We start from the raw sequence: 25,118 nt of genomic DNA on the forward strand, positions 1-25,118 counted from the left end.
TGGAAGAGGAATGAAGTGGACCGCCTTGAAAAAGCGATACGAATTTTTGTTAATTAATTAACAAATGAATGAATTAAGATAATTTTTGGAGCCCGGTTTATACGACAAGGTGAAGTTGAAGCGGCCAAAAAATAGAGCCCAGCGGGCCTGACTGGCATTCAGACGTTTGGCCGTCTGTATGTACTGCAGGTTCCTGTGATCAGTCCACACAAGAAAGGGTATTGCCGCCCCCTCCAACCAGTGGCGCCACTCCCCCAAAGCCAACCGGACTTCCAACAGCTCCCAATTGCCGACATCATAGTTTCGTTCAGTGGGAGAAAAAAAGTGTGAAAAATACGCACAAGGATGTAATTTGTTGTCTTGAGCAGTTTAAGAGAGGACCGCTCCGACACCTACCTCTGAGGCATCGACCTCCACAAACAATTGTCGGGCAGGGTAATAAGGATCGGTGCAGAGGTGAACAGAAATTTTAAACGATTAAAGGCAGTTTGGGCAGCCACAGACCAACCGAACCTGACCCTGGTGGAGGTCAGTGCAGTCAGGGGAGCCGCCAACCGCCTGAAATTCCTGATAAATTGCCAGTAAAAATTGGCGAAGCCCATGAACCGCTGTAACGCCTTTCGGGAGTCGGGTTGCGGCCAGTCGGAGACAGCCCTAACCTTTGCAGGGTCCATGCAAAGTCCCTCAACTGAAATTATGTGTCCCAAGAAGGAAACTGACTGGACATGGAATTTGCACTTCTCCGTCTTTACATACAGCTGATTCTCCAGCAGCCATTGTAGCACTCGTCGAACGTGTTGGACATGTTCCTGCATGGTGGAAGAAAAAATAAGAATGTCATCCAAATAAACAAAAACAAACTGATTAATCATGTCTCAGAGTACATCGCTGACGAGTGCCTGAAAGACTGCTGGAGCATTGGTGAGGCCAAATGGCAGGACAAGATATTTAAAATGCCCAGTGGCCGTGTTGAATGCGGTCTTCCATTCCTCACCCTCCCTCATACAGACGAGATGGTATGCATTGCGTAGGTCCAACTTTGTGAAAAATCTTTCCCCCTGCAAGAGATCGAAGGCCGAAGACATGAGCGGTAGGGGGTACCGATTTTTAATGGTTATGTCATTCAAATCTCGATAGTCTATGCAGGGGCACAGAGAACCATCCTTTTTCTTCACAAAGAAGAACCCCGCTCCAGCCGGAGAGGAGGAGTGACGAATGATACCAGCTGCCAGGGACTCCGTTAAATATTTATCCATGGCTGCTCGTTCTGGAGCAGACAAGGAGAAAAGACGACCCCGAGGCGGGGAAGTGCCTGGGAGAAGGACAATGGCACAATCGTATGGTCTGTGAGGAGGAAGAGACACAGCACAGGACCTACTGAAAACCCCCCGCAGATCATGGTAAGTGTCCGGAACACAGAATAAATCAGTCTCCTCCTCCTGTGAAGACAGACCAAGAGAAACGGGAGAAGGAGCAGACAACAGGCAATGTGCATGGCAATACAGGCTCCATGACGACACAGAATTATCTGCACACTCAATGCAGGGACCATGACGGGATAACCAGGGATGGCCGAAAACTATGGGAGTGGTGGGTGATTTATAAACCAAAAAACTAAGCTCCTCTCTGTTGTTGCCAGAAGTGACCACACTCACCCAGTTGGTAACGGAGGTGATGGTGGCGATGGGTCGGCCATCAAGAGCGAGGGCAGTAACAGGGGATTTGAGGGGTAAGATGTTGATACCTCTGGAGCGAGTCCAGTTCTCATCAATAAAATTCCCCTCTGCCCCCAAGTCGATCAAAGCCGTACCTTTAAAAGAGACATTGTTAACAATGACAGACACAAACAATTGAGTACGTGAACCCTGATCTGGGGAGGTGGAGGTACTGCTCGCCAGGACTCCCCCGGCTACCGACGAGCGATGGCTTTTAATGGACAGGAAGCTGCTTGATGGCCCTGCCCACTACAGTAAAGGCAGAGACCTGCCCCCAGGCGTCGCTGTCTCTCTTTCTCTTATATCTACATATGCATGAACTAACAGTGAACAATACTTGTTTTTATTATTGATGGTTCAACATTTACTAATGCAGTATTAAAATCCAAAGTCATGCTTGTTAACATTAGTTAATGCACTATGAGTTAACGTGAACTTTCAATGAACACATTGTTTTGTTAACAAATATGTACAAATGGAGTAACAAATGTATTGGTCGATGTTTGTTCATGTTAGGAAATACATTAGCTAACTAACTAAATACAACCTTATTGTAAAATGTTCCCAAATATTTAATGAGTAGTAATAGTAAAGGAATCTACATAGTTTCGAGAAAAAAGAAAAAATGTTGCTGTTTAAAACTTCAGGGAGACATCAGTGGTATGACATTCGATTAAAAATACAATCAACAAACTACCTGACATTCTCATGAAAGATGTAAACATTAAAATATATTAGCTCTTTTATAATATCTAAAATGTATCAAAATGCAATATTCTTCAGCAGTCCATACGGGGAATTTCATTATAAAACATGACTCTTACAAAAGTATGTCATGTTTGAAATTCCTGAGCGCTGAACTGTTGTAATTAAGTGTCCCTGATGTTGCTAGTGACGTCTTTAGTCCACAACATCTCATAGCGCATTTATTATGGGATCAGCGTCCCTGAGGTGATGTGGGTTAAGTGTCTTATACAGAAGAGCACCATAGTGAAAATAAAGGACGAACTCAGCAACTCTCCAGTTCCCGAAGCACACCTGCATCTGAATCCACAGCACAACACGTCTGTCACCAGCAGTCATTTTTTTGCAGTTATTTCTTTCTTGTTCTCTCTCTGCTGGATCTCAAAGAATACTGCGGTTCATGAATACTGCGAGTGAGCACTGCCACCTTTCTGGTTTTGAAGTGACCAGAATAAAAGAGCTCTGAACAAAACCTAGTGAAGGATTTGTTTCATGTCAGTGTGGTTTTTGATCAGTTGCCAGGAGTTGCATTATGTTTTAAAAAGGTTCTGAGTGGTTTTTGCCACTTTATTAAGTTGGAAGAGTGATGCCCCACATGACAAAAAATACTATAGTAATTTATATTAAAAAAACTAGGGATGTCACAATACTCTATATAATTTTGAACCATTCTGTATGACTTTCACGATATATAAATTGCCTTTTCGATTTAGCATTTAAATCTTAAAATTGCATTTTTATTACTCTCTGAGCTGTTTCTTTGCCTGTTTGAATGTGTCTCCATGAGCTGAGACATGTACATGCCTCCCCACAAGTAAATATTCAATAAGAGAGTGCTAAAGTTAGAAACACATAATGCTTTGAATAAGAGATGGAATTGTTATCAGTAAAAAAATATGAATCACTGAAATACACAAAAAATTAAACCTATTTTCCACCAACATTTCAGAACATTCTTGCCCTGCAGTTCATTTGGAATATGATGACCTGTCTAATCTACATTGTAGAAAATAACAGTATGTAAAACTGAGATAATGTTTTATTAGATGGATACATACTGTATTCTGGCTAGCAAATACATTGCAATGGCACTGATCGAATAATGGAAGTGAAAATGGCGTGCTTATATAAGTTAAGGGTCAGGACAGTGGCACTGTGCATAGCACAATCGCCTTACAGCAAGAAGGTCGCTGGTTCGAGTCCCATAGCAAACTGTACAAAGGCCCATCAAATAGTGATAATAATCGTTTAAAAACAGTGTGATTCTTTCGAAAATCATGATCGTAATATATATCCATGCCAAATAAGAGAAGAAATGTGAAACATTTTTTTTTAATTGTTAAAATATTGGTGTTGGTGATGCGACAAGTCCAGACCCTCTTGTGTACACCATGATTTTTTAAAAATTCACTTTAATGTGTGATATGACTAAAAAGAGGTCATAAACAAATATTCAACACAATAATTTCAATTCACATAGCGGCTTGAACCCAGAAACTGTATTTCATACATAACAGTCTTAAAAAGTGGATAGGGTGTATTGTGCCACAATAAACAACATTCTACTGTACACAAAAATTAAGTACACTACAGGATCTATTTTTCTATTAGTATTTAATCTATTTCACTTTCTCAGTTCACTAGCTGATACTACATTATGCTGTAGCATACTTTAACAAAGTGTTGTAAATACGTTAATATATACAGGATAGTACACTTTACTAAACACACTATATATAATAAATAAATTGCTATAGTATTTTTTCATGTGGGGTGCACATGCAGTGGGGATCAAAATTAGAGAACTTTTTTTTTTGTATGTTATTTATATACAATCAATTCTATTAATAATTATTTATATAGCATTTTTACAATGCAGACTGTGTCAAATCAGCCTAACATAGTAAATTAAAACAGTGTCAGTCTTTTTATATACATTTTTATATACATTTTTATATACATAAATACTGTAAGACTGATCACTTTATATAAATACTTGGTTTTATTTTCAGATATAATTTAATCTTCATCAGTCAGTATGTGAAGGAACTTTCACTGTGCCTAAAACAAGTAAGTAGAACACTGTTTTATAAAAGTAGCCAAGGAAGAAATCCCATTATTTTGTTGAATAATCATCTATTTTGAATAGTCTTCATCTGGTCAACCTGCTTTTGGTGACTTCAGTCACTTTATCTTGTAAAATTAGTAATCTGAATAATGTTTGTTAGATAAATGAGAAAAATAACTAGTCACCATCAGGAGCAGAGTAACATCTATAACTGAGAGAAATCTGAAAGAGTTCACTAATTCTGATCAGTGATCTTTTAATAAAATATTGCTTAAGTTGTTTTTATTTACTGTCCTTTAGAATGTATGTACAGAATCTCAATAAATATGCTTTAAAAATCTGTTATTTCACTCCTATTAATATAAATTGAAATTAGAAAAATGGTTTGTTGTTCTCTATTATTGATGGATTTGCAGATATAGCATACTGAAAACACAGTATGGGTAGGAGCATGGATCACTGGTACGGCCCTATGACAACATTCTTGAAGACTTTGGGGTTCGGGTTTTGATTTATTATGGTTTTAAAATTGGTTATGGTTATAATTGTTATATAATTGTTATAAGTGTTATAATATGGTTTTAAAATTGTTATAATTGATTTTGGTTATAAAAAATAAAACACAGAAAGAACAAAATAAAGTGATTGCGGCAATGCTTTAGCACACACTCAAATATGGTGATAACACAGTAATGTTTATGACAATAAAAACATGTGATGGTATAGAGTGCAATAAAGAGGATTTGTCAAAACACAATCCGCCAATCTTTACTTCATATCCCAAATCAAGGTTGTTCAATTTTTACTGTAGAGACCCACTGTCCACTACAATAACCCAGTACACCTAAACCAGCTAAACAAAATTTATGTAGTCAATCTACAAACTTCCAGATAGACAAGTTAGAGCTAATCTGGCCTACTAGGGTGCTTTGGCACCCCTGTCCCAAACTTTGCAAAGTCCAAACTGATCCACAAGAAGAATAAACAATTTCCATATTTCTACTGCAACTGAACGAAGGTCAGAAAACTCTCAAACTATCTTAAGTATTAAAAACTAACCTCATGCACAGTAGCCGCGTTTCCACTATCGCGCCTAAAGCGAGCGAGCCAGGGCGAGCCAAGGCCAGTGGGGTTTCCACTGTCACTTCCGGGGCCTAATCGGGCCAAAGCGGGGCTTTCTTGGGGCCAGCGGCCGGCCTTTTTCGGCCCGCCGAATACCTTGGGCCAAGGAGGGCCAGCTGGGGCTTCGGGGCGGAGTGAAAGGAGAGGCGGGCAGTTTTCTGATCGCACATGAGTACATGCGCCAAACAAATAAAGAAATAAGGGAAAGAAAACATCTAGCCTTAGTCTGGGGTCTTTTTGCGTATGATCACCCTTATGTTTCCCTTTTAAATGTAAGGCTGCTGCATAAAATAATAAAGTAGTTTTAATTTATAGTGACGTTCTTTGCTGCGTCCTCCTTTATGTTTCAATAACGCATAATAATCTTTACACCATATTAAAGACACAGCAGACAGTAAAGGTTTTCGAGAGTTTTTGTCAAGTTTAAAATGTTTGTTTGTTTGTGCGCGTTTAGATGCCTGTATGTGTGTGTGAGACCGGGCAAAAGCGCTCCTTCACAGCTCTGTTATGCCGCGAGCGGCTTTTTTCTTTATTTATTTTGGAGATAATACACATACAAATACAACAGAAAGTAATAAACTTAACAAAATACGTGCCCACTTTCGCAGACTTTAAACAATATATTGTCATATCTTGATAAAATAGCCTAAGCTTTAATGAAATATAATTTAAAGAATTACAAATATCGGATATATATAAAATCACATTAAATAAATTAACCAATATAAAATAAACAAAAGCTAGCTACAACAATGTAGGTAGCCTATATCCAATACATGAATCAAACCGTTTTAAAGCCACATATAGCCTAACTTTCATTTTACAAAGACCTGTCTGACAAAAAAAAAAAAGATTTTCGATAATTTCTAAAAACAATAAACACCGGAGAAGGTTTGAAATATTTATATAAAGTAAATATTTATATAAGTAAATATTTATAAAGTATTTGGATACGATGATATTAATCAAATCGCGCAAACAGAGCATTATTCCGGTGAGTGAAAGCAGAATCTCCTATACCTTTTTTTCTGTCACTCAGTCCTGCGCAGCGCTCGCTGCTTTAAACGCATCGGGGGAAAGTCCAAACACAAAATGTGTTCTATATCCTCAAACAACTGTTTATGTTTTTATATGACGTGGTTAAATTTATAAATGAAACTTTAAATGAGGAGTTTTAGTGAATAGCTGCCGAGCGCAACAAATATGGCTACATTTTATTAGGCTACTCGCTCTTGTGCTGAAAACTTAACACGACTTCTATCAACACGAGGATGTTAAAAAATACATGCCATGTCGAGTTATAAAGGAGAATTTCTGTGGCTTTATATTATGGATGTGAGCTCTCTGTGTTGGGTCCCTGCGTTAGTGGCGAGAGCACTCCATGCACAATGCAGTCGGTCGGCGAGTAAACAAATGTAATGAATGGAAATACACAGGTCTGTGCGTATAGACATTTCATGTACTGCTGTACAGTAACGTGTCATTTGTTTGTTTCGGTTGTCTTCATTTTAATGGTTTCGTTTCGTGATGACTCTATGGTGTGCTTTATCTGCCTCATTCCCGCTGAAGTGTGCGGGTTGTGTGACGTTTGATTCGGGGACGTTCTGTGGGCGGTGTTTGCGTGACGCGCTGTGAGCTTTAGCCCGACAGTGGAAACGCGACATGATTTCAGCCTCATTTCTCAACCTCCCGGGCTATTGGCCCGCCCCGGCCCGATTAAAGCCCTGGCTCGCACTGGCCCGATAGTGGAAATGCGGCTAATGATGAAAAATAACATATTCAGTTCAACAGTCAAACACTGATGCTTTTTGTAAGGCCAGGCAGGAATGTAAATCATTCTGTGGAATTTGAACTTTAACTAATGAAACTGAATCTTTTCTCTCAATTAAATGACATTTAGAAAAAATATAGAAACTGTTTTATAAGACTGAAGAGCTTTATTCTGTCAAAACAAACAGCTTGATATACATTATCCTGCTTATTACCAAAGACTATAGAATGCACAAGATGTGTCACTCATATAGTTTTGAATAAGGAAAAGTGTAACAGTCAATATGGCGAATAAAGCCCCGCCTACTTGTACAGAGCCAATTATCAATCGCCATATAGCAAATAAAGCCAGCCTTCTAGTACAAGAGCCAAACAACAATCGCTATAGACAGATAATAGTCCGGGAGAGGGACTCGCACCAGACGTGAGTTTCAGCAGATTTTGTGTGTTTTAAATGTTTAGAAAAGAAACTAAAGAGACAGTCGTTGTTTAATTTGATTGGTGATTCCTAATATGAAATTTAATCATAAGCTTGGCAAGCAGTTTTGAAGAATTTGATGTTTCCCCATTCAAACAGAATGCCCAAACATACTGCCGCCAAAGATGGCCGCCAAGTAAAATTACTTGCCTTAAAGGGACTTTGTTATTACACAGCTACTAACTAAACAATTAGAATCAAAACAGTGATGTTAGCTGTAATCACACTACTGTAGTGGTTTTAGGATATTTTAATGAAAACAATCATAAAGGCAATATTTACACTGCAATGTTCAAGTGACTCAATTCCAATTTTTTTCTCTCATGTGTAACAGACTGGATATGTAAGCTGGGACAAATCACTTGGATTCCGATTCACTTAAATCAGATTCAGGCCTTTTTCATATGTGGAAATTTATCCAATATGGATCGTATCTGTGTTCTTGTGTCTGCAGTATAAGCAGGTTGATCAGATTTTCACCTATCAATGCAAGTCGTGCGTCATTAAAAACCGTAGCAAATGAAATCAGTCTACAACTTTCTTTTCAGAACAGACTTCAGAAGTGTCCCAAACCTTAAATCTCATACACGAGGACTTAAACAGCTTTTATATTGTCATATAGCACAGGTAGTTAAGCATGTTAACCAGAGCGAGAGAGCACAACATCCGCAACGTAACTAATATAAACTAATAAAGAACTTGTGCATAGCTACATCACGTGCATAAATCATGCCATAAACATTACATTAAGATGTCTACAGGTTTAAAAAAGCCTATAAATCAAAAGAAGATGGACAAATGAGTACCTGTTTGTCATAAACTATAGTAAAACAGCTTGTCAAAAGCTGCAAATAGATTACATACACCAGGCGTTCTCAACCTTTTTCACTTCGGGGCCCACTTCTTTCTCCAATCAATTTTTGAAGGCTCACCTGTCTGACATTTTCTCTGAAATGTTTGTATGAAATGTTCCTTTAAAACTTTATTTATTAAGTAATATATATATATATATATATATATATATATATATATATATATATATATATATATATATATAATTATTATAATATTAAGAAATATACAATACCTGTATGTAATACTATATATATAATGAAATCTAAAAATTATAGTATAATATTAATTAGGGGTGTGACGAGACGCCTACTTCACGAGACGAGACCAGACACGAGATTGGGTTCACGAGAACGAGACGAGATTCTTACACTATTTTAAAGAAATCCTTACTGATGAAACATATGAATGAAATAGTCTTCAAATATTTTGCCAATATATGGAGGGAAAATAGATTTTTATATATAAAAAAGTTTTTAAAACACAAAATGCAACTCAATTTAAGTGTTCTTTTAACCTACTTCCATTTTTTATATATGCAATTTCCATAATTATTCCCATAATGTTATGTATGCAATAGTTGTATATTAGTTTATATTGATTTCTATGCAATGAACATGCAAACACATCAAAATATTTGATTATATATATATATATATATATATATATATATATATATATATATATATATATATATATATATATATATATATATATATATATATATATACATTTGTATAAATGGAAAATAGCAAACTCTACTGACTAGCTTTTCCCCTATAGATTTTCATAGTATTTACATTGCAGATCTTGATGGTCAATTCGGATTTTGTGACAGTATCCAATTTTTTGATGACCTGCTTACATTTATCATATTTAAAAGGTGACTCGTATCCGATTATCTGCATTTACACAGCTCACAGCAAAAGGCGCAATGACCAGGGAAAAAAAGAGGGGCGCTGACTAACAGCTGATAATAAAAGAGAGCTCTTTTCCCCATTCCTGTGTTTATTCTGTTTGCATGTTTTCATTTTTTTTCTTTTTGACAAGTTGTTTTCCTATAGTTTATGACAGAAAGGCTCTCATTTGGCCATATTATTTTTATCTAGGCCTTTTTAAACCAGTAGGCATCTTAATGTAATGTCCATGGCTTGATTTGTGCATATGGTGTATGCAACAGTATTATTTTATATTGGTTACGTGGTGGATGTTGCGCTCTCTTTCTCTCTCGTGAACATGCAAAAAATACTTGTGCTACATGACATAGGGTGTTTTTTAGTCCTTGTGTAGAATTTGGTCACTTGAACCTTGAAAAGAAACATAAACATGTTTGGTAATGATGAAGGCGGGTGTGTTGAGTCTCCAGCAGTTCAGTATGTGTGTGCGCGCTTAAATATGTGTGTAGGTGCCGAAAATATACTGTCAAACAGCTGTGTGGACGGTCCTGTCGCAAAATGCGGCTTGAAGTCCTACACGATGATGATAGTTTGATTGCGGCGTTTACTGTACAGTACTTCAATAATGCGGCTTTCGGCGCATCATGAAAAAAAAACGGTTACGTCACACCCGTCCGGTCAACCGAGTGACGTGCATCACAGAGTCCTGATTCCAATCTTCATCATGCTAACATCTTAACTCATGAGATAACTTTTTACCTCGACGAGAAATCTTGTCGCGATTTAATCTCTCAAGATCTCGTGACACACTTAATATTTTGAGTTAATTTTAAGGTATCTCGCGACCCACCTGCAGGATCGCTGAGGCCCACTAGTGGGCCTATCATCATATAAAGGCTATAAAGCTCTTGCATTATGTAGTGTGATGAAAACGAGCCCACCAGCTCTTCTTCAGGGGAAGAAATGTGAGTTTGAAAGGGGAATAATATGATGGCTTACTCGCAAAGCATTATCGTGCAAGGTGATGTTTATTTACAGTGCCAAAAAGTTAATCCACAGTGAAAGTATATACAAGTGCTAACAAGGGGGGGGGGGAGTACCAAAGAAACAACAAACAGGAAAATAAAATCTGCAAAAATATACTCCTATTATATCTGCAGAAAAATAATAATAACAGGTATCCACAATATATTCGCGCGAGGCACCACAGTACCACTCTTGCATCGACTTTGTAAATAAGTGTTGTATGATAGTTGGGCTCTGGCTTATATGAAAACTCTAATAGAGAACCATACTGCCAAAGATAACTTCTTTAATAAATTCAATACAACTCGGCATAGTGTTTCTGCCTGAACTGATCATCCATCCATGACTCCTCATATGCGATATAAGCAACATAGGCTCATTCTGAAAATGTAGCCCTATATACATTTCTGGAGATCGCGATTTATGTAGCCAGAGGAACGTATGGCTGCATTTTGTCTTTAAAACAAACAATACAGGGTGTTATGACATTGTTTCTTTTCATGCTAGCAGTTGACCGCTTAACTTTGCGGGGACAGCTTTTCAGCTGTTACAAGTTCGTCCAGTGGCTCGCTACATATGTCGGAGGATTTGAGATGCAGAGCAGAGTTGACCATGACGAAGAGGTTCGAGTCCTGGCGAAGAATGTTTCCAGAAAGCAGGTAAGACTTTTTGTTTTAGTGGCATAGACACACTGTTGTGATTATGTACTTTGATCAGAAATACATTCCGTTTAATTTTTAACCAATAAAACATTCATTCATTCATTCATTTTCTTTTCGGCTTAGTTCCTTTATTAATCAGGGGGTCGCCATAGTGAAATGAGCCGCTAACTTCTCCAGCATATGTTTTATGCAGCGAATGCCCTTCCAGCTGCAACCCATCACTGGGAAACATCCATACACACTCATTCACACACACATACACTAAGAACAATTTAGCTTACCTAATTCACCTGTACCACATGTTTTTGGATGTTTTTCGGTTTTGGAAGCAGAGCAAAAACCCGGAGGAAACCTACGAGATCACGGGGAGAACAAGCAAACTCCACACAGAAATGGCATCTGACCCAGCAGAGGCTCAAACCAGCAACCCTCCGCTGTGAGGCGATTGTGCTACCCACTGAGCCACTGTGACGCCCACCAATAAAACAGCAGCTTTAATTGTAAATTATAATTGACCCTAATTATCTTGTTCACACACACAAAAAAATAAATAAATCATACACGTCATATATAACTGACATAAATGTAGTCAATACAGTTCTGCCATTCCTGCCAGGCCTCATAAGCTGTGTTTGACTGAACTGAACACTATCCAAACCATCTAAGACCAACACATCTAATACTGTCCATCAACATCTACACATTAAAATTAGAGAAAACCAACTTCAATTGAACACCTCTGCACCAAACACTTTTAAATCATAGGATAAAGACAGATAGGACGAGCAGGCAGTCGGCAAATCAGCAGGGAAAATAAAAGCAATTGTGATATAACCAGACTTACCTTTGGGTGTCTATGTGTGGTCTCTGCAGGGCAGATTTGAGGACAAGGGCATCAGAGCGCACAGTCTTCTGAGGTGATGTCTTAGGGCTGGAATCGGACTCACCGCTATCATCATCTCCCATGGCTTTGACGTAACTACTGCTACGCATCCGGCGACAGGGAATCTCCTCCTCCCCTGGATAACCTCCCCACTCATCCTGAGGCACCTGCAGATGTACAAACACACCACATCAAAGGCTGCTCTTGCACACAGAGCGAGGGAATACCACACCTCTCATTACACATCACGTCAAGCTGTTCCGCAATTCTGCCAGCTGCAGCTCACTTTCTGCCAGAGGATCTGTGGGAATTAGGGGCCATTCACACAGAACGCGTTTTTTTGTTTTGTTTTTTTTTTCAATCCAATGCGCTACTTTTCATCTCTCATCTTTTGAAGCACGTCGTGTTAGGACTGCACGATATAAAAAAATGTCATTGCAATATTTGGTTTTTCTGTGCTATATATTGTGATATATATGCAAAATATATTAAGTTTAACCACTGATGAAAATAGAATAGTGCTTTATGGTGGAGTCTATTAATATTAAGGCACAGTAATTCAATAATCAAATATAAAATAGCACAGTATAGTCTTCATTGTATAAAAAAATTCAACACTTTTTATTTTTGTTAAAGTGGCAAACTTTTTTCAGGATTCTGCCACTCCTGTCTTGTTAATTCTTGCTTTGGTGATTCCAGGCACTAGTCCTGTCATGTCTCATATGTTGTGCTTAGCTCGAGTTTTCTTTATTTAGCCTTTTCTATTGGCTTCAAGTCAGGTGATTGGCTGGGCCATTCTAGTTTGATTTTTTGGCTCTGAAAGCATTTGAGAATTTCTTTGGCTGTGTTTTGGATCCTTGTCATGCTAAATGTCCACCCTGGTTTCTTCTTTATCATCCTGATTATATAGATGTTAGATGAAAGGCTGAAGCAATATTAATTTACAATGACAAAGAACAGAGGGTTGCTGAAGAACTACAGAGTTAGCTGCTGTCTAGGCTTTCACTGCCTTTTTACACCTTCCTTTCTTCATGTGTTCAATACTTTTTTCTTGCATCATTTCATTTTATTACACAGAACCTAATTTGTCAACTGCACCTTTGGAAATATTCTTTCTGAGAAAAATTGTGACGTGTTCAATACTTATTTCCCCCACTGTAAATATTCAAAGCTTCAGGTTTGTCATTCTCAATAAAATTAATCAAATGTGTTGACGTCACCTCATACCTCTCGTCAAATCTTCTGACCAATTAAACACTCCCTAACTTTTGACACATTCTGGCCATTTAAGATGCTATTGCTAATGTAGAACATTGATGTAGATATCTTTTCATATCACAGAGAGTTCAAACTGAGGGTTTGTTTAAACACTTAAAGAAAATAAAAAACGGTAACCAAAACTGTGCTGATTGGTACTAAAGACTAAAAGGACTTTGTCTGAACTTCTTTTTAGTCATTTTGAAATGGCAAGCTCTGTCCAATAACATGATAATAATAAGTCAATTTGTTTTAGATGGCATTTAAAGGCCCTTAGTGAAAGGGCATGAAGAGAACTAAAAGAGCTTGAATATCAAATCTGGATCATGAATTTCCAAAGAAATCGCATACAAGCTTATCTTGCAGCCTCTTGTTTATAAAGCAATGTTAAGCATGTTTGTTTAGGTGAATAAATATATTCTGACTTATGTATTCTAATAGAAATAGTCGGCTTTGTGAGGAAATGAAACATCAGTCAGCACAATAAACAAAGAGAATATAAAATGACACCTTAGTCTAGTCTCAAAAACCAATTATAATTCAAAAAGGGTTGTGTTGTAATTGTGTTTAGCAATGGCATATACACTACCTGACAAAAGTCTTGTTGTCTATCCAAGGTTTAGGAACAACAAATAATAACGACGTCGGGTTGATCATTTAGTATAAGATGTGGCTTATATGAAAGGCAAAGACTTCTAGATTACACTTATTTTACCAAAATAAAATAGGATCATGCCTTGATTTTTAATTATTTCATTATGAAAGTAAGGTCTGACATTTTGCTGAGACAAAAGTCTAGTCACTTTAATAATAAGATAATGTACAGTATAGAATATAAGGTCATGGTGCAGTAGAAAAAGAATGAATATTGTGTATGACTCCCATAAGCTCGGAGGACTGCATCCATACATCTGACTCAAATAACTTAATAAAGTCATCTGGAATGGCAAAGAAAGCGTTCTTGCAGGACTCCCTGAGTTCATTAAGATTCTTTCAGATGCCTCCTCCTCCTCATCTTACCCCAGACATGCTAGACAATGTTCATATCTGGTGACTGGGCTGGCCATTTCTGGAGTACCTCAACCTTTTTTGCTTTCAGGAACTTTGACGTGGAGGCTGCATGAAAAGAAGTGCTATCCTGCTGAAGAATTTGCCCTCTCCTGTGGTTGTAATGTATAGTAATGGTCAGCACAAATGTCTTGATACCTTAGGCTGTTGAGGTTGCCAGTCATTTGCAGATTTGCATGCCCCCATATTAAATGTAACATCAAACCATGATTTTTTTCTTCACTAAACTTGAAAGATTTCTGTGAAAATCTTGGGTCCATGTGAGTTCCAATCAACACAAATATTGCAAAATACCTATTGGGATGCAGTTCAACAGATGATTCATCTGAAAAATCGACCTTCTACCACATTTCCAAAGGATGAACTAGAAGTCAAGTTATTATTGGTGCTCTAACAACTGGGATCGCAGACAAAACTTTTGCAAGGTTTTGTACACATTGCAGAAGGATATCACTCTTCATCTAAATGCTTAATCCCACACACACACACACGTTTATACTTAAAGGGACAGTTCACTCAAAACTAAACTAGCTGTCATTATTTACTGTCTGAGGGTCTTTCTTCTGTTGAACACAATAGAAGATATTTTGAAGGAAACTAGTAGCTATTGACTTCTTTAGTATTCCTTTCCAACAATGTGAGTCAATGGTTACTTGTTTACAATTTTTCAAAACATCTTTTTTGTGTGTTCAAAAATATAAAGAAACTCATTAAGGTTTTGAACCAACTGAGTTTGAGTAAACAGTGATTAAATGTTCATTTCTGGGTGAATTATCCCTTTAAAAATAATGAAGAAAGCATTCAGCAGATGTTGTGTACCACATTCGAACCACTGCCACAAAGTAGCAGCTTTTTAAATGTCATTTTCTGGGCTTAGACGGGTCCCAAATGTAAAATATGATTTATCAGAACACTGGTATTATAAAATCACTGTCCTCAAGCTTATTGGCAGGAAATATGCTGTGAGAAAAAAATGGGTCAGTGAACCTAAAGACCTCATAACCTTAAAAAAATCTCTTGCATCTGAACACAGCATGCATTAACACCTCCAGTTTTATTTTTAAGGGATAGCGTTAGATATCTGTGTAGGATGTGGCCATGGCAACCACACATGAATAAACATTGTAGCTCAGACTTCAGATGAAAAGTAGAGATTATCTACACCAGAGGCAATCAAATCAATGTATTAAGAGCAAAACAATTGCAAGGGCTTTGTAAAATGTCAAAATACAAAGGAAAAAATTTGTTTGATACTCTTTGATGTATTTGATTTTTCGCATTGATTTTTACTCACAAAATAGGGGTACGTTTTTATTTGTACTTCAGCTTTCAGAAAGAAAAAAAGATGCAACAAATGTACTGTGGCAAAACAAAATCAACACAACTCATAGATATTCATAGTCTTAAACAGAACTGTGGGAATGGTTCAAACCAACTATTCCAACATTTGCTTTACACAGCGGATGCCCTTCCCGCTGCAACCAAGTATTGGGGAACACCCATACACACTAATTTACAGACACACACACATACACAAATACACACAAACACACACACACAACCACACACACACACACACACACACATACACACATATACACTATGCCCAATCTAGTTTATTCAATTCACCTACAGCGCATGTGTTTGGACTGTGGAGGAAACCGGAGCACCCGGAGGAAAACATGCAAACATGGGAAGAACATGAAGACTCCACATAGAAATACCACCTGGCCCAGTCGAGACAGCAACCTTCTTGCTGTGAGGCAACACTGCTAACCACATTAGTGCAATGTATTGAATAATTATCCAAAAAAAAAATATGTCTTTTATTAGACTAGTTTGAGTGTGTTCATTTAAAACTGGGAGTTAAATACAGATCAGACTGAAGGACAGTACTGATATTAATTATAATGACTGATCCGGAGTAAGCAAACTAAGTGTCAGAGTTCAAATAAAACTAAAACCAGTTTTAACCACTTAAACTCTGCTGCTATTTGGGGATTTTCGCCTGGATTTTACCAACCCAAATTTAAAAGAATCCCAAATCCACATAAAGAGGTGTAAATGCAAAAGTTTGGTATCATTTAAAAAAAAAAACCTTTGAATTTTCATAGAACACTATTGAAAGTGTTTCAAAATAACTGGATATGTCGTCTATGTTATAATAAACACCTAAAAAAAGAGGCGCTTTTTGTATTTTTTTTTTTATAAACTCAAATTTGAAAGTGTACCTTTTAGGTTCTGTGTGGTCTAGCGTGCTGTAATTAATTTTGGTGGTTCCTGCACATGTCTGTAATGATAGAAAAAAAGAAAAAGGTCTCTACCATAATCTATGCAAAAGTTATTGCATTCCAACTGATGAGAGGTGCTGTACAAGCCACAGAGACCGATCCTTGTTTCCATATTTCACTATTCTTTTATTTGATCAAACATAATTCACTGTGTTTGGACCACATCAGTCATATAAAAGGATTAATTATGCACATCACCTCAAAAACAGAGGAGAATGGCCCTAAAGGGCACAGCATAAGGTAAGAGATGACAGCTGTCTGTGCATCTGGGGCTGCTTATTGATCATGGATGTATTGTTTACATTTCTGCGCCATGGAAACACCACAATTCATTCAACAACTGTTTGGCATATGAATATAATTCAGTAAAAAGAATGCTAGAACTGTATGAGCACCGGCAAGAGCTTTCATTTGAGCTATAACTTGTACATGTGTCATGTAAAAAAAATATGAAAATGAACCAATGTAAAATACCTAGCTCGGGTATCCAAAATACTGTGTATTTAAGTGTAAATAACTTTTATACAGTAGAATAAAAACCGAAGTGATGCATATGTGCATAAAATACAGATTCTACAATTTCAAACGACACCACTTAGGGGGGTCTGGTGCAACGCTAGCCCTTTAAATCTGAAAGCGAAAGTCGATGACGTCACAGACCCGGTACCGGGTCCGCAGAGTTTAACAGCGTTGGGCAGGGCTGGACTGGGACAAAAAAAATTGGCCCTGGCATTTTGGGACAGAGCGGCCCACTAGATCAATCAAAATGCTCCCCATTTGTGCACGCCCTTGAATATGTTTACCAAAATAGGAAATAACAAGAGTTGACAAATTAAAAACTTACTTTTTTTATTATTATTATAAAATTATAATCCACACTGGAAGTCCACCTAAACAATTGAACAAAACAATTTGTTTGGGCTCTAACTACAAAACTAGATGTAAAAAAAAAGTTTCTTAAGCTGCACACTAATTTGTTTATGTATAAATATCATTATAACTGTTATGTATTTGTGTTATTTGTGCTCTGTTTCTCTGTGTTTTTTTCCCTTTCTCTCTCTCTCTCTCTCTCTCTCTCTCTCTCTCTCTCTCTCTCTCTATTGCTCTGTTCTCCCATATCTGCTCTCATGTATTCTCAGGTTCCGTTCATTGGTCCATTCAGCTGTCAGTCATTCCACCCCAGTTACGTCACTCTTAAGTCACATCCAATAAGCAAAGACCACCCATGTTAAAAGCGCGCGCCAGACCACTCGCCTTCCCTTTCTTGCATTTTTCTCTTTCTCTGCTTTGTCGTTTGTTTGTATTTATCACGTGCGTTTAGAAATAACCCATCTAAATGTGTTTTTGTTGTTGCCCGTTTCTGTGTGCACGTTATTCGTACATCGTGCTTAGTTTATCGTTGTTTACGAGGCTTGGACGAAGCGGACAGGTAAGAAAGTCACGTGACATACATATTGCAACACATAGGTTAGGGGAGGGCGCCACTCTTGTACTTTTTGGATGGATAGATAGATAGATAGATAGATAGATAGATAGATAGATAGATAGATAGATAGATAGATAGATAGATAGATAGATAGATAGATAGATAGATAGATAGATAGATAGATAGATAGATAGATAGATAGATAGATAGATAGATAGATAGATAGATAGATAGATAGATAGATAGATAGATAGATAGATAGATAGATAGATAGATAGATTTTTCTGTTTTTCACATAGTTAGTTAGATCGATGCTTCTGGGAAGTTAGATTTAGTTTGGGTTTTTTTCTTTTCATTTCTTTAGCGCCGCCCGCGTCCCTTCTGCCTGCTCTCTTGTTTTTTCCCGTCTTTATTTGTCTCAGTGTTTTATATATTGTAAATAGTATATTTCTGCCTTACTTACTTTTTCTTTATTTTTTTATTAATTCGTTGTTGTTGTTCACTTTGGGATTGTAAATAAAAGCACACATTTTTTGGCATTACTTTGGTTGTCTTTCCACTCATTCACTGTTTATATAAATAAATTATTTATGTAAATAAATGTCGAACCCCACTATCCCCTAGATTAACATCAGGGTTTGTAACAATAACCATATTGTATAAATATTATTGTCACTATAAGCCAACATCATGCTCATAATCAAAAACACAATGGCATAATAACTCATGCCATGATCTTCTGATCGAGTGCATCTTAAAATACATGAAGGACAACCCTCATAGAGCTTGAGAAGCAGACATTCTTTATAATTTGTAAAATAAAGACTTTTAGGTTAAGGATAGGAGAAAGCTGCCGCGGGCCGTGGTGCAGATTAAAAGTTTAAAAAGAAGTATATTTATATGGACAGATAGGTAACTAGATAGAACAGACATAAATATATTGATTTGTGCCCCGCTGAACGCTGCAGAGTGCAGACGCAAAAATGCCTGCTCGCCGTTTCTGCTATCCCGTGAGAAACAGACGTGACTCTCGACTATTTTGACAAATACACATCTACGTTGCTCACATAGAGCCAAAAATGGAAGTTTGGGATTGGGTCAGCCCAATGTCAGTAAAGAAAAGAACCAATGGGCTGCAGATTATGTCTATAATGAGCCGCTCAGTCCGGAAAAGAAACATCTTACTTTCAGAGCATCACAGCTCACAGGATCGTCAATTGCTAAGACAGAAAAACATGACAGTCTGCTAAGTGTTATATGGGTCGATCAGATCATAAGAAGATGATCAGCCCGGCCCAAAAGGTACATCTGCCCAGCGGTAAACTGCCCGGTCTGCCAGATGGCCAGTCCGCCCCTGGTGTTGGGGAAAGTTACTTTTGAAAGTAGTGCATTACAATATTGAGTTGAGTCCCCCCCCCCCACCCCCCAAAAAAAAGGTAAATAACTAATTCAGAATTATACTTAGTTACTTTTTATGGAAAGTAATGCGTTATATTACTGAGTTACTTTTTTTATTATTGAGTTACTTTTCCTTACCTGGGGAAAACCATCCCATGATCATTGTTAGCCAACTAAGGTCGCAAGTTCCGTCATTACAAGCATAGAGTGTTGATTTGCCATTTCCCAAATCCGCCGCTCCAACAAACATTCGCCAACTGCTTCGCAGACTTGAGCACTGGCAACCTCACCTCTGGAGCTGTCGTTAGAAACATAGTTCCTGGCTGTGTTCTATTCCTAGTTGTCCCCCCATGCCCTATTTATTTAGAACATTCTAAAGGCTCCTACACAAGGGCAGCTTTTCGTTTGCGTTTATCGTTAGCGTTTTACGAGACGTTTTTCCGTATTTAAACCCAAGCGTTTTTCACTGGGGTCAAGCTAAAGAGTATTCAAAATCACTCTTTGACGTTAAATAGACAACTTACAGCACAGGTGTCAAACTCAGTTCCAAAAGGGCTGCAGCTCTGCATAGTTTAGTTCCAACCCTAATCAAACACACCTGATCAAACTAATTAAGTCCTTCAGGCTTGTTTGAAACCTACAGGTAAGTGTGTTGGAGCAGGGTTGGAACTAAACTGTGCTGGGCTTCGGCCCTCCAGGAATTGAGTTTGACACCCCTGACTTACAGCTTCTGACATTTTCTTCTTCAATGTCCGCTCACATTGACAGTTCTGCGCTTGAGCACCTCCAAGTGTTGTTTACTGTAACTTCAGCAGCTCCGTGCATGTGAACAAAAGTGTCTATATGATTGGTGTAGAAGTTTTTGATGTGGCACGTCAAAACAAAAAAACGAGCATGAAGCGTTTTTTTTTTTAAATGAGGCTTTTGCGCCTTGCGTTTTGCACATTGGTGTGCACGATCACATTGACGCCCTTTAGTTAGTCACGAGGCGTTAAACATCGACGAAAAACGCGAGCAAAAACATCTCGTGTGCACGGGCATTAACATTCAAAGTTGGAATTATTAAAAATAAAAAAGGCATTAAGGTCATCTCCTTAGGTGTAACTTGCTTTTAAACTATTTTTACAGTTCAGTTTAGCGATCTTCATGTTTTGATGAAAACAATGATGTCATATTGAAACACAGCGTCAAGCAAAAGCTAAAGGTGACCTATTATTTAAAAGCAGAATTTGTTATGTCTCTAAAGCTTGTGAAAACAAAAGCATACATTAATTCTTTTAGTATATGGTAGGTTATTTATTAAGTATCTGTACTGTAAATGACATGGGCCTGCTGGTTAGGACTTTCGGCCGTGGTTTACAAGCATCAAACTGTAAAAGTAGACTTTTCAAAAAAAAAAAAAAAAAACATTACCCTACTTAATAATAATATGAAAAAAATAATAATAATAATCATCATCATCATCATTTAGTATTATTAATATTATTAATAAATTAGGATTTGTTTTCATTTCCTAATATATAATAAATATTAAATTTCATTTCTTAATAAATCGCCTCATTATTTATTTATTCATATGATTTATATATGATATTAGAATACGTGTTAGCTTTAGTAAGTGATTTGTTTTTAGAATGTTTTTAGAAGTGATTTGTTTTAGAATTTATAATATTCATATAAATGGTATATTCTCAATAATATTTGTAAAGGAAACATAGGCTCTATATGTGGCATCTACATATAATTCGGTTAATATGGAAAGCGAGTGCATGTTTTTACCAAAACTAATATTGGATTTTATTTTAAATGCGTGTTTGTGTAAAACATTATAATTTGCACAAAGAAATGATGGGGATCTTCTCTAAAAAAGTAGTTCCTCCGCCCCGTTTAGAGCGTCATTATGAGCGTTTTACGTTATAACTAACATGGTCCAAGCAATGTATCAGCGGCAGAGAAGCTATGCGTTTTGAGAAACACTCGTCACTACATCGTTCTTTTTCCAAACGATGCATCGTACTATGATAGTTCAGCCGTGAGTTATGTCGTTGTTTGGGAAACGCACCCCAGGCTGAGGTTTGATCGCTTTCAGAACTTGCAGGTGTTTTTTCACCTTTTTTTATAGAGAAGCTCTGCATCTAACTGCCACCTAAATAACCTTTGTGAGCCCAGAGATATACATGCTGTATATACAGATTAATGAAAGCATGTAACGTGTTTGCATCTTATAAATGTTTTGAGTGTTATTAGTGAAGTAAATTCACTGTCCATTGAGATAAAGACTGCAATAAAGCCTAAGAGTACTAACATGAAATAATTTACATCAAGTTAAAACAAATGTTAAACCTTTAAAATGTTCATCCCCAAATCAAAATAAATTTTTGAGCCTTATACATTGAATGAACTGCTTAACGTGGCCTAAAATAATGTGTAAATCATTTCCCAAGAGAGAGAAAATTTTACTATATTGAAAAACAGTAACAATTTTTTTAGTTGACTCAAATTAATTGTTTTACCTGGAGAATGTGATCTGATGTCAATCATTGCTGAAGTTGGGTGTGCGGGTGTAGTGCTTTGCAGACACTTTTGTTTTTTTAATGTCGTTTTTCTTGCAGTTTTCAAGAGTTTTACTTGCACATAATCTACACTTAATGACAATGTACTTCTTTTCTTCAATGGGTTCAAAGTAACAAGAATCTATTGCAAAAATATAAGTATCCTGCCTTTGCCATTGTTTCTGTTTTTGACTGTGGTGATGACGGGCGATTTGAAAATGAATTGTTTGTTTTTAACCAGGTCTTCTAAGTTCTATTAAACAGATCATTGAGTTGAACAAAGTTGTCGTAAAACAGTTTGCGTTTTGAGTACCAACATACTCGACTCTGACTCGAAATAAATCCATATCCTGAGTTATTCAGGTACTAGACCAGTACACTGACTCATCTGATGTGAAAAAAGAGACCTGATTTTTATTATGATGATTGTGAGCTGACTGTCTGTTCCCTCACAGCACACCCGCTCATCGATTGTGTGATTCAACCTGACTAATGTATTTTTTATTCAGCAATATATTTTGTAAAAGCCAATTAAGCAAGGTAAAAAGTTACTTGCGTGACATTTTTCTAAAAGTAACTCAAATAAAATGACTTATTTTAAAAAAATTATTTGTTACTTGTTACTTTAAAAACCCCAACATTGCTTTTTAATGTCTTATTCTTATCTGTATGACCAAAAATGACAGATTATTTTATGTTAATTTCAAAGCAATCTTTTTGTGTTTAAAAAAATTCAGTAAATATCTTATAGACATCTTAAACTGGGCTAAAACAAGGCTAAATTTGGGCTGTCCGTGAAAATCTAATAGACGTCTAAGAATAGCCTAAGACTAGACTAGTCATCAACCTCAAACATTAGACAGACTTCACATATGTAGTCTTTCATTCCTGTTTATTTGATGACTAGTCTATTTTTAAACTATTGTTAAATGTTTGTTAGATAGAGGAATGGTAAAATCTCCTATAAACACAAATCCTTGTGGACCTAAAGCAGTTAAAGCTGCAAAGTGGACCAACTACATATTAAACACTACGGATTAAGATTGGGATGTCATTAAAGTTCATGTGCATGTAAATGCATGTAATGTACAATAAATTTAATCACACTGTTTGCTTGTTTATAGTCTGTTGCTTAGTTAATATGTACAACATATTACTTATCTGCTGGTATATAATTTAGGTTCCTGGAAGATCATCTTCATCAGTGTTTCTTAATCATGTTCCTGGAGCATCACCAGTTTTGCACATTTTCCATGTAAACATAAGATTTAGATCATCAGCTCATTTTTGATAGTTTACATCTACATCCAGTCAATTTACATAAGCAAAACACCATGCTAGAGGATAAAGTATGGTAGAATTTTCCTAAAAAAAAATACACATTCTCATCACCTTGCTAACTCCCTAAGGGAGATCCTTACACTTTTATAAAATCACCAATCACAAGATCACCTTCTAAAAGTCAGGAATTAGAAAAGATGCTGAGCAAACAGCCTTCAAGCTTGTGCCAGGCTTCAGGCTTGTCTTTCCATCCTTCACAGACTTTCTGCATCAAACCGGTTGTCTCTCATTAACCAGCTTCAGAATAGACCAAAAAGCCTAAAAGAACCACATCAAAACTCTCTTTCAGACAAGATATGTCAATATTAAACTATAGTTTGATTAACTGAAACATTAGGTAACATCTGTAATTTAAATTTTAGAAACAGGACACCACAAACAGATAAAAGAACTAGCAGTAAGCCAATGAGAGATCGCATAACACAAACTGCATTCTAGATGGGGGAACCTATGAAAAAAATCATCTTTTGTAAGCTGTTCGGACAGAACTAAGTGTAGGTATAGTGTGTCCAGAGTCATATTGGGGTGATATTATAAAAAAAAATATATTGTCTCTTTTTTTAAATTAAAAGGATCCAAATCCCTCCAATTTTGAGTGTTAAATCTGGTTTATTTTGTGCATTAACATAATGGATATCCATACAGCAGTGAAAATTAATGTGTATCCTGTCACATTTGGCGTGCAAAGAGTGCAAAAACTGTGTAAATGTGTGCATGAACTTTGTAACAACATTCTGTGTGACTCATCATTGAAGAAAGGCTTGAATTAACTCCACAAAAAATAAATCAAATAATCATTGTAAATGTTTTTAATGTAATATTTCGCACAAATGTTACGTGAAATCTGCTCCCTTCATGTCTGTCACTGTACTGTTTATCTGACACAGCCAAGGCGGAGATTGAGGCACGCTCTGACAGGCTCGTGGGAATGGTGGGCGGTAAGAACTACCATTAAAGGCACAGTCAACAAAACAGCTGCATTGTAAAAGCATTCAAAATTCTAAACTTCTGAAAGGTATAATAAATGAACTGATGGGTGTTTAGAGCTGAAACTTTACAAACACATTCTGGAGACACAAAATAAATGACTTAAATCTTGAAAAATGGATAAAACATGGTGCCCTTTCAACATCATTCTAAATAGCCAAAACATCATGACAAGTTACAGGTCATGACAATCTTCTAACAAAGCCTCGTATTAAAGTCTGGGTTTAGATTCAAAACAATGTAACAAATAAGATTGCAAACAAGCGATCAGTTCTCTTAATAAATGTGAGGAATGTAGAAGAATGAAGGTCTGAAGGACCTTGGCAAGGTCTGAATTGTTCCCCTGCATAGTCAGAATAAAATGTAAAACCACTCAGACTGTGTTTATCTGAAAGAAGAAGTGATATGCACCAAGAATGACTTGGCAGTAAGTTAATCATGAAGTAATTTTCCTTTTTTTTTTTTTTTGGTAAATTATTCTATTAAGACATCTTAGTGTCACACATTCAAAAAACAAGAAAAGAAAAGAAAAGAAAGAAAAAAGGAAAACTTATTTTCTTTAAAAATTAGTTATTTCAACCT

General features: G+C 36.8%; 1 protein-coding gene across 7 annotated transcripts in view; it reads right to left on the reverse strand.

Annotated features, from left to right (window-relative positions):
- dlgap2b (discs, large (Drosophila) homolog-associated protein 2b) overlaps positions 1–25,118 on the reverse strand; it is a 249,446-nt gene that overhangs the window by 65,849 nt on the left and 158,479 nt on the right. For all 7 annotated transcript variants that reach the window (XR_012395695.1, XM_073933252.1, XM_073933251.1 and 4 more), the window contains one exon: positions 12,178–12,383. Coding sequence is in view for 6 of the 7 variants with exons in the window: in XM_073933252.1 (XP_073789353.1) it covers positions 12,178–12,383 (206 nt within the window). In the remaining variant the exon portion in view is untranslated. The remainder of the gene's footprint in view (positions 1–12,177; positions 12,384–25,118) is intronic.

The sequence above is a fragment of the Danio rerio genome, chromosome 20 (genome assembly GCF_049306965.1).
Source record: "Danio rerio strain Tuebingen ecotype United States chromosome 20, GRCz12tu, whole genome shotgun sequence".
NCBI lineage: Eukaryota > Metazoa > Chordata > Actinopteri > Cypriniformes > Danionidae > Danio > Danio rerio.